This window comes from Arabidopsis thaliana, chromosome 2 (assembly GCF_000001735.4).
Source record: "Arabidopsis thaliana chromosome 2, partial sequence".
Taxonomy (NCBI): domain Eukaryota; kingdom Viridiplantae; phylum Streptophyta; class Magnoliopsida; order Brassicales; family Brassicaceae; genus Arabidopsis; species Arabidopsis thaliana.
The window spans coordinates 2346904-2357073 of record NC_003071.7 but is presented as its reverse complement, the minus strand read 5'-3'; the positions used below and the strand labels follow the sequence as shown (position 1 = coordinate 2357073).

The window sequence follows — 10170 nt, the reverse complement described above, 5'->3', positions numbered from 1 at the left end:
TTTTTCTTTTTGCATAATGTTAAGATCTAAATCTTTTGTTCCTAACTTAAAACTTAATCTTAAAACTACAAAACGGTTGTGATCTTTTGCAACACAACTAAACATTTCGTAGGCTTGAGGGCAAAGAGTCCAAAACCAAGAGAAATAATACAAAAGGTGCATATTCCCTGAGTTGGGCTTCTCTCTAAAGACAATGAAACCGAAAATGAGTGTGAGAAATAGAGAGATTGTGAGATTTACAACAGTAGTGATAGGATAACAAACATGTGAAGAAGACGAGGAACAAAAGTATCATGTTAAGAAAGAAGATGCAAAAGGCGACTCCTTATGGCATCATTAGAAATATGAAATTCTTCTTCTAAATTTTGTTTGGATGTGTGCATATTTTGTCCATGTCATATAGCATATTTTCTAAGTTAATGTTATGCTACTTTGTTTGTTTTTTTCTAAAACAATCAAAGTTTTAAAGGTACCTTGAAAAGAAATGTTCAAAAACGTTAAGACATATATGCAAGCATGTGAAGAAGACGAGGAACAAAAGTATCATGTTAGGAAAGAAGATGCAAAAGACGACTCCTTATGGCATCATTAGAAATATGAAATTCTTCTTCTAAATTTTGTTTGGATGTGTGCATATTTTGTCCATGTCATATAGCATATTTTCTAAGTTAATGTTATGCTAATTTATTTGTTTTTTTCTAAAACAATCAAAGTTTTAAAGGTACCTTGAAAAGAAATATTCAAAAACGTTAAGACATATATGCATGGATTTCTAACAAAAACTAGAATGGGTATACATGTATTACTCATCTACTATGTATACCAACTTAGTACACCCTAAATCGTGCGTTCCTTAATAGAACTCTTCACAATTAAAAATAAAAATAATAATTAAAAGTTAAAAGAAAGAAGAGAGAAAAGCTCTTACATAAGAGGCAGTATCACAAATCAAAAGACATGTATAGCTCTATTAGTAATCTATATTAAAAAATTAGAATATAATTGTATAATTAAAATAATATTTTTTTTTATGTTTGTAGAACAACAACATTTTTAAAATTATTTTATATAGGATATATATGTATAGTTTTGTTATATATCTATGTGTTTTAAAATTTTTATTTTTATTTAATACGATATTTATAATTTCCTTATTATTTTATTTCATTTTTGAAATTATATATAAGATATTTGCATAGTTTCTTTGTTAAATAAATAAATAAATTTTGTTTAATACCTGTCAAACTATCAAAATCTAAGATCGATTAGTTTGACACGTGAAACTATTTTATGAATTATAAATTTTAAAAATCATATTAAAAATAAGATAATAAAATATATAAATAATATTACTTAAAATAAAACTTTTAATTTGTTAATAAAAATATCTAATCCGAGATGTGCCACGGATCAATTTCTAGCCAATGATTTAATTTGCGTGAACATTAAATGACCATTATTAAGTAAAAGAAATTGCTCGGATGGTAAGAGAAGAGGAAAACAAGCATTGCATCGGTTGGCGCGAAATCGGCAACAAACCCTAATTTATCCAACCGACCCTTCCTCTTCCTCTTCCTCTTCCTCTTCCTCTTCTTCTCCTACCTAAACCCTCATAAACCCTCCTCTCTCCCTTTCTCTCCAGATTACAATTTCCATGACGATTCTTCGATCTCGCGAAATCCCATCTGTCTCACCCAAGCCACTCCCTAAAGAATCCGACACTGAGCCGTCGACTCCCGCTCGTACACTAGAGCCCGAACTTCACCGCTCGCCGGATGAGACCGCTCCTGAATTGGGTCTTGTTGATGAACCCACTCACACTACCCGGAGACGTAGTCTTCGTCTTGCACACCAATTTGACGGCGATGATTGTGTCACTGAGAAAGAGGTTAGTGTGGATGAAAAGTTTTTGAGTTTGCGTTCAGGGAAGAGAGTTGCTAAGAGAGGTGTCGATTATGGAATTGAAATTGAGTCTAGCAAGTTTGATTTCGATTTAAAGTTAGGAGAAAGTGCGAGTAAAACAAAGAGGGTTTGTGTGGATTTGGTTGAAGAAACTATTGTGAAGAATGAATCAGAGGATAGTGTGGATTTGGAAGATAAGAGTAGTAGTGGTGTGTTAGGTGACTCGTTAGCGGAGAAGTGGTATGTAGTAGAAGTAGAGAATGAGAGCAATAACAAAGGAAAGGGGATAATGGAAGATTCCTATGGAGAAAGTGATGTGATTTGTGGTCAGAGTTATGAGAAGCAGAGTAGTTCTATGGGTAGAAGAAGATATACTAGGGAGGAGAAGGGAAAGGGTATTATGCAGGTGGAGGATGTTTCTTCTCCGGTAACGGTTGAGATTGTCGAAGTTGATGAAGAAGAAATGGAAATCGAGAGCTTGGTTAACAGTGAGAAGCCCCCGGATGTCTCTGTAACAGAATTGGCTGCGACGATGGCTAATGTTGAGCAAGCGCAGAATCGAGAAAATAGTAATGAGATTGGAAACGATTCAAGAACTCAGCACTTTCGTGACATTGCAGAGAGGATTGCTCACAGATTTGCTCATTTTGATGCTCAAGTGGAGGAAGAAGAGGATTTGTCAGATAAAGAGGGGGAGCAGCAGGTCGAAGATTGGCCGGGTCCTTTCTCTACTGCTATGAAAATAATTAAGGACCGAGAAGAGTACACGACTCCGCATGTTGGTATTGGCGTCTCCAACAAAGAAAGATCTTCACCAACTATTTGGGTTCCCAGAAGTAACTTTAGTTTCCCCCCTCGGAAGGCTCCATCTCTGCAAGAATTATCCTTGCGAGTTCTTGTCAAGAATGCTGATGCCATCACTTCTCTTGACTATGTTCCAGACACATTGAGGGTCAAACTTTGTCAATTGCTTTGTGATTCTAGGAGAATGGACCTACACTTTCTTGATCTTCTTGTCCAGGGATCTCCAACAGAAATTTGTGTTCCAGATTGCTCATGGCTGACCGAGGAAGAGTTCACTGAATGTTTTAAGAACTGTGACACCAGCAACTTGATGGTAACTTATTTTTTCCTGTGAAGACAACATTTTCAGTACCATTTTATTCCTGTAGTTAATTGGCTTAGATTGGATATTGAACCGTATATGAGGTTAGCTGCCCGTTCTTGGAAAATAATGATACTGACAGGAATAAATCATGATAAACATCTTGTCACACCTAAGATAAAGTTTTTCATGCATAAGATGATATTAAAGTGTTCATTGTAACTTAAGTCCACATTCGCGGATTCGCCTCCTTTTTGAAACAGGTTCTTCAACTTGACCAGTGTGGGCGGTGTATGCCAGATTATATATTACCCTTCACTTTAGCAAGGTCACCAAAAGTGTTGCCGATGCTATCTACTTTATCTATAAGTGGTGCATGCCGGCTTTCCGATGTGGGGCTACGACAACTGGTTTCCTCTGCTCCTGCGATTACGTCTATTAATCTCAACCAATGCTCTCTTCTAACATCATCTAGCATTGATATGTTATCTGATTCATTGGGGTCAGTTTTAAGGGAACTGTATATCAACGAGTGCCAAAACATTGATATGAAGCATATTCTCGCAGCATTGAAAAAGTTTGAGAAGTTGGAAGTATTGTCCCTTGCGGATCTTCCTTCTGTCAAGGGTCGGTTCTTGAAGGAGTTTGTTACTGCTAGAGGTCAGACCCTGAAGCAGCTGATTTTGACCAACTCTCGGTATGCCTCTTGAATTTCCTTGTTCACCCCCTTTGATTCAGTCACTCTGAATTCTTACCTTATTTGGCTTTGTGAATCTGTTGCAGGAAGTTATCTGATTCTTCTATTAAAGTCATCTCTGAAAACTGTCCCAATTTAAGCGTCCTTGACCTGGCTAACGTATGCAAGCTGACAGATTCTTCTCTGGGTTACCTTGCAAATGGCTGTCAAGCGTTGGAGAAATTGATTTTTTGTCGCAACCCTTTCAGGCAAGTCTCTATACCCTTCTGTATTCATGCTTACTGGAAGATTACTATCTCATTCCAAATGTTCATGTTATACTGGTACAACCGTACAGTGTTACCATTTGATATGGTGACATGGCCTGTTATATATAAGAACTTATGGTGTTACTTTGTTAAACATATCTGCCACTATGTTAATTTTGGAGACATTATCTGTTTTCTATATTCAAATCAATACACATATAGTCATGTTCTTGTGAACTGTGTGGGCTGTGTTTTATGTCAAAGTTAACCGACGCTTCTTATGTCTCTATAGTGATGAAGCTGTAGCTGCATTTGTAGAAACCGCAGGTGGTTCTCTGAAGGAGCTATCACTAAACAATGTTAAGAAGGTAAACGGATTCTTTCCCACAATGCCACCAATCCACAGATCGATCTTAAGTCACACTTAAACATTTGTTTTATGTTCAGGTTGGCCACAACACGGCCCTAGCACTTGCCAAACATTCAGATAAACTGCAGATTTTGGATATATCCTGGTGCCGAGAAATGTCCAACGATTTATTAGGCTACATTGTCGATAACAGTTCATCTCTGAAAGTGTTGAAGGTCTTTGGATGCAGTCAGGTAAAAAACTTTAAAACCCAAAAGCCCTCGTCTCCTTCGCAAAGAAACGGACATATCCTGATAAAGAAACCTATCTTTTCTCTTTTGCAGGTGACGGATGTATTTGTTAAAGGTCACTCAAATCCTAATGTCAAGATCTTAGGTGTGAAGATGGATCCTTTCTTAGGCCACCTTTCTGATAACTGAAAGAAACTCGAAATCTCCCTCTGCTTTGCTTCTTTTTTGGAGAAGTGCAGAGACGATTTTTACTAATTGTCCAAACATGTGGTTTATCTTTGATTTTGTAATCTAGTATTTATTAAATCGGCAAGATCAAAGTTTACTTATGTTTTTGAATTCGAATTAGTAAATACCTTTGATGAACCATGTAAGTCTGCAAATTCATAGCGATTTTCGATGTTCGAGATATGAATCCAAAGCCAAATATATACTTCTTCACAAAGCACACACAATTGTACATGAAACTTGGACTTAATCCCCCCACACACACACATTTCACACTATACTTTACATGACAAACAAATGCATTAACAAGTGAGCCACGAGATTCTTCTCTCCCATTCTCCAAAACAAAAACAATCAAGAAAGGGCAGAGAGAACCAAGATCGCTTTCGTGTGTGTTAGCTTGTGTACTGGAGCAAGTATGTATCATCATCTAATGATTCAAATTTACCTGTTTCAACAATCTGGTCCAATCACAGTATATGTGTCAGGTCATGAAAATCAATTAGCAACTTTTAGAGTAAGGAATTTGAGCCTTCCTTAATTACCTTAAAACCGGTCTTCTGGTATAATTCCTGAGCAACTGAATTGTTTTTATGTACATGAACATATACTTGTTCAACTCCTGCAACCAATACAATCCACATAAGGTTTAGATCATTCTCTACATATGTTGGGACTTATTTAACAGCTTAGATACAATCATTACAATGACGGCCATTTTCTTTATCCGTTTAACATTATTTACCACTCAGTCTGGCTGATTCGACAGCGAAACGTAACATGTTGCAAGCAATACCCTGGCGGCGTGCTGATTTCGCAACACATAGATTAGCAATATAACCATACCTATTTGATCCTTCCTGGTTTATGCTGCAGAACAATTGAGACTTCACCTTTTCCTGCACATAATGTAAACTTATTAGGAGGCTTTTGATACACACACACACACCCACGACAAGAAATTAACGAAAGAAATATATACCCCAGGAAAGGTCTCTCCCTGCAAAAAATACCGAATACTCAAATCAAGCGTCCCAACCACACTTTTGATTACTGAACGTTTAATATGCTTCTCTTCCTTCTTTACCTAATAAACACAACAACAAAAGCTTGACATACACAAACTCTCAAAGAAAATAGTCCAAGTTACTTCTTTTTTTGTCCAAGTTACTTCAAAGTGCAAACAGTATATATTTACCGCAACGATACATGAGCATTTCTGTCCTTGCATCCCTTTACATCTTCTTTTAATAGCATTAAACTCCTGATACACAAAAATAGTAATTGGTACATATCATCATCCTTTGAAGAAAGTATCATCCACTTAAAGAAAGAGATCAAATTGATATTTAGCTTCTACCTGCTCTGCAAATTTCCTTTTGTAGTTATCAACATATCTGTGTTTTATTAAAGAACAACATCAATCACACATACCAATCATCTCCACTCAATCTAAACTACCTCAATACTTCCTTTAACCAATTACCAAATCTAATCAATACAAGCTACAAGATTACTCTAACAATATCATCTTCTTTGTGCTTACAAGCTACAAGATTACTCTAACAATATCATCTTCTTTGTTTGCTTACAAGCTACAAGATCCTTTCGAAGCTAACCTTTCATTGGAGCGATCTTCCCAGTGACTCTCTGCACGAAGCCAAGCTGCAGTCTAACACAAACTCGAACCAACACAAAATCAATCAGCCATAAACGAAAATTGATTGTTAGGTCAAGAATTTGAGTGACATTACCCAATATTCTTCATCAAGCATAGCTTCTCTAGCTACGAATTTACCAAACTCAAATCTATCTTCATGACCAAACTCTGGCTCCGGAGGTTGTAAACGATCGAATCTCAAACCTTCAGGTCTTGATTGATCAACTTGAGGAGGAATTGATATTTGTACAGAGAGTTCTTCCTTCTTAGATGTATCAGAAGATCTCGAATTGATTGTTAATTTCCAAAGAGGGATAGTTCTCCGATATCTCTGCCGGAAGATTCGTGACCGAGCGTGAGTGATTCGTAGAGTCTCAGTCCGATGGATCGAAATCGTCGACATCGCCGCCGTACCAGAAAGCAAAGTTTGACCTGAGAGAGAATTTTAGTTTACCGTCAAATGGATAAAGATGATAATGAATAAGGGTAATATAGTCATTTTCCGCCTGGGTACAAACGAGTTGGCGCGTTTGTATCTAACGGTCAGGATTCTGTGACGTGGCGAATTGAAAAGCGTAGATTGATTGGACTTTTGAGAAGATGGTATCTTGCGGGACCTGACAATTGGCATCTGTTATTTTTAACCTCCACACAAACAACTTATTTTAAAAGGGAACAATGAAATACTTTAGAACAGCTCAATATTGAAGTAGAAAAATATAAAGTTGCCGACGTTTCATTATTTATAGTTTTTTCATTTAGATTTTTCTTGAATTAAACTGGCTGTGAACGATACATGAAACTAAACGCCTAATTGCCGACAAAAAAAAAAAAAAAAACGCCTAATTGAAGAAAGTTATACTGGTAGATGAATAAGAACATCTCCAAGAATGTAATGAAATTCTGTAGAAACTAGTGCGAAATCGAAAGATATAAAAACTACTCTTTCGGTTCCTTATTATTTATTTTTTTAAAAATATATATTTTTAAAAAGTTGATTTTTAAATTTTTTTATATACTATTTATTAGTTATTATTGATGAATTATAAACTTCAAAACAAATAATTAAATATCATTGGTTAGAATTATAAAAAACTGTAAATCACAAAAACTAATACATTTATGATCAGTTTTAATATGTATGTTTTTTCAAGAAGATTAATAAAAAAAAAAAAAGAATATACGAAAGAAACTTTAAACTCGAACGAAAGAAATCAAAACTTAAGTCCAAAAACACAAGAAAAATAACTTAGCCCTTAGAAAGACAATAGCCTAAAACAACTTTTTCATCTGAAAATCCTATAAACGAGATTTACCAAGATGTCCGCAACTAAGACCATCTCCAATGGTGAGAGCCCTCTCTCTTCCATTCTTCAATATTAATTGTGAAAAGTTGTAAGAAGAGAGCTTGTATTTTTTTTTTTGAAAAAATTTCATAATCCAGTGGTAGTGAAGTGGGGTTCTCTTCAAAATGTTTCAAATTGTTTTCCACAATCTGTAGATCTCAAAAAGAAAAATCAATACCTTGCTAAAGAAAACAATGTTAACTAGTTTCTTTCTCTTAAGAAGTATAGAAGTCAAAAAGAACATATATCCAAGAACACAAAGAACAAGTCTTAAGAAGAACACAAAGAACAAGTCGAAAAGTCAACACACCTTCCTCTTAAGAAGTACAGAAGCACAAATCCAAGAGACTCTTGATCAGCTTGTCGACATTGCTCTGTGAAAGAGAAACCAAACTATATGAGCAAAGACGGTTTACTTCACATAAGGAGATAAAAAATGGCAGTATTCCTTACCAATACTAGTCCAGGAGCACAAAGATTAATTCTTAATGCAGTACCAATAAAGATCACAATCAATTCAAAAACATATAAAACTTTCTAATAAGATCACTTTCTCAAGTTCAAAGACAATGAATTCTTAGCTAAGGAATAGTGTGCAGGAAAGTACAGAATTTCAAATCCATCACCAATAAGACAAGGAGAATTAGGACAAGTTTTAATACCTTAAGACAAATATGGTTCGAGAGAAGCGACAACATCAACAACTGAAGGGTTCTTGTGAAATCATAAAACTTTTGTGTCAAAGCTGAAAATAAATAAAAAGAGCACGAAGATAATTCTTCTATAAACTCTTACTACCACACAGAGGAGAGGCGAAAGTAAGACATCAAAGAGGAGCTTAAGAAGAAAAACAAGCAACGAAGCTTTAGATCATTGTTTAAGTTCATTTATCTATCACCATTGTCTATTTAGTGATCAATAACAAGAACATCAAATCCACAATTCTAAACACTTCGAATTGACAAAATTAAAAGGCGAAAAAGCTGCATTAAGCTCGATTGATGAAGAAATATGGAAATGGATAGTGAGTGATTCTTACCTTGTAAGCAGTTGCAATTCTCAGCTTTCTTTCTAACAACGCCGAGCACGGCTCTCTCACCCTCTCAAAACTCTCTGAAGAGAGTCGTCTTTGTGGTTTTGTTGGAATTGTATCTTTGATTGAATCTGCAAAGGAAGAAGAAGAAGATGAAGAACAGAGGAAGAAGAAGATGATGTCGTGAAGTGAAAAGTCAAAGGAAGAGAAGAAAGTCAACAAACATATGGGCTTTGTGTTTTGTAATAAGGTTGTAATGGGCTGAAGATGATTTAGGCCCAAGTATGTTTAGTTAAAGAGTGTTGTGTTGTAAGTCTAAGGGTTAGAGTAGAAGAGTGAATCAAGGGGTGAGAGTTCCAATGCATGTAGGGTGGCTACTTGTCTTGTGTAAGAGCCATCATTAGGTCTAAGTGCAAGTTTGCAAGTGTGTGTGTGTCAAGTAGAAGTAGTATATGTAGAGAAATTCCCACAAATAGCACACTTTAAAGTTTTTTGGACAAAAATAGCATTACAAAGTTTTTTAGACATAAATAGCACTCAAATAATTATTTGAAATTTTTTTAAAAGTGACAATAATAAAACCACAATTTTATATTAAATCTATTCAACCAAAATAAATTAGAAATAAATTTAAAATGTTATATTTAGGTTCTCTATTTCCAATTTAGGGTATATATTTCAACTATTTAAAAGAAATTTTGATTCATTTTAATATTAGTTTATGATATTATATTTGAGTTTCCTATTTCCAATTTAGGGTATATATTTTCACCATTTAAAAGAGATTTTTCATTTTAAAATTAGTTTGTACTATTATATTTGGGTTTTTTATTTTAATTTAGGGTATATATTTCCACTATTTAAAAGTTTTTTGATTTAATTTAATATTAGATTAGTGTTTGCTCTCATTTTTATTTGGGAGATTGATACAAATGGTAATAAAAAACTTTATTATTTAATTAATTTATAGAGAATTAAAAACTTTATATGCTATTTTTGGAAGTTTCAAAAGAATGTACTATTTTTGGAATAATAAAGTTGTTTTGTGCTATTTGTGTCAACCCCGTATATGTATGTGTGTCCTTGTGTTATGTAAGTGTATCCAAGTAATTAACAATGTAGTCTTTGGAGGAAAACGCTTTTGTCTCTCTCTAGAACAAGAAACAAAATCTGTGTAAGAGACAAGAGAATAGTAATTAACAATGTAGTCTTTGGAGGAAAACGCTTTTGTCTCTCTTTAGAACAAGAAACAAAATCTGTGTGAGAGACAAGAAAGCAAGAGATCTAACTAAAGTGGTTAGATATGTGAGAATTACAACAGGTTTTTTTTTATCAGTTTAGCTTTATTTTA

At 34.7% G+C, this 10170-nt stretch overlaps 2 protein-coding genes across 8 annotated transcripts; one reads left to right on the top strand and one right to left on the bottom strand.

Annotated features, from left to right (window-relative positions):
• Positions 1–1476: 1476 nt before the first annotated feature.
• On the top strand, positions 1477–4929 carry AT2G06040 (F-box/LRR protein). Its single transcript, NM_126618.5, has 6 exons — positions 1477–3019; positions 3271–3704; positions 3791–3952; positions 4245–4320; positions 4400–4555; positions 4646–4929. The coding sequence occupies exons 1-6, from the start codon at positions 1655–1657 to the stop codon at positions 4739–4741; spliced, it is 2289 nt and encodes a 762-aa protein (NP_178661.2). The 5' UTR covers positions 1477–1654; the 3' UTR covers positions 4742–4929.
• On the bottom strand, positions 4900–9015 carry AT2G06025 (Acyl-CoA N-acyltransferases (NAT) superfamily protein). 7 transcript variants are annotated; one of them, NM_147251.3, is made up of 11 exons: positions 8826–8938; positions 8097–8160; positions 6959–7057; positions 6535–6872; positions 6400–6452; positions 6141–6177; positions 5979–6044; positions 5763–5867; positions 5526–5679; positions 5326–5402; positions 4917–5241 (listed from the first exon to the last, which is right to left on the bottom strand). In NM_147251.3, the coding sequence occupies exons 4-11, from the start codon at positions 6841–6843 to the stop codon at positions 5176–5178; spliced, it is 867 nt and encodes a 288-aa protein (NP_671784.2). In that variant the 5' UTR covers positions 6844–6872; positions 6959–7057; positions 8097–8160; positions 8826–8938; the 3' UTR covers positions 4917–5175. The 7 variants fall into 7 exon arrangements, with proteins under 7 accessions (NP_001318205.1, NP_001324279.1, NP_001324281.1 ...); NM_001335294.1 differs by having other exon boundaries at positions 4900–5241; positions 6535–7057; positions 8826–9015; NM_001335295.1 differs by having other exon boundaries at positions 4900–5241; positions 5326–5679; positions 6535–7057; positions 8826–9015.
• Positions 9016–10170: the final 1155 nt, after the last annotated feature.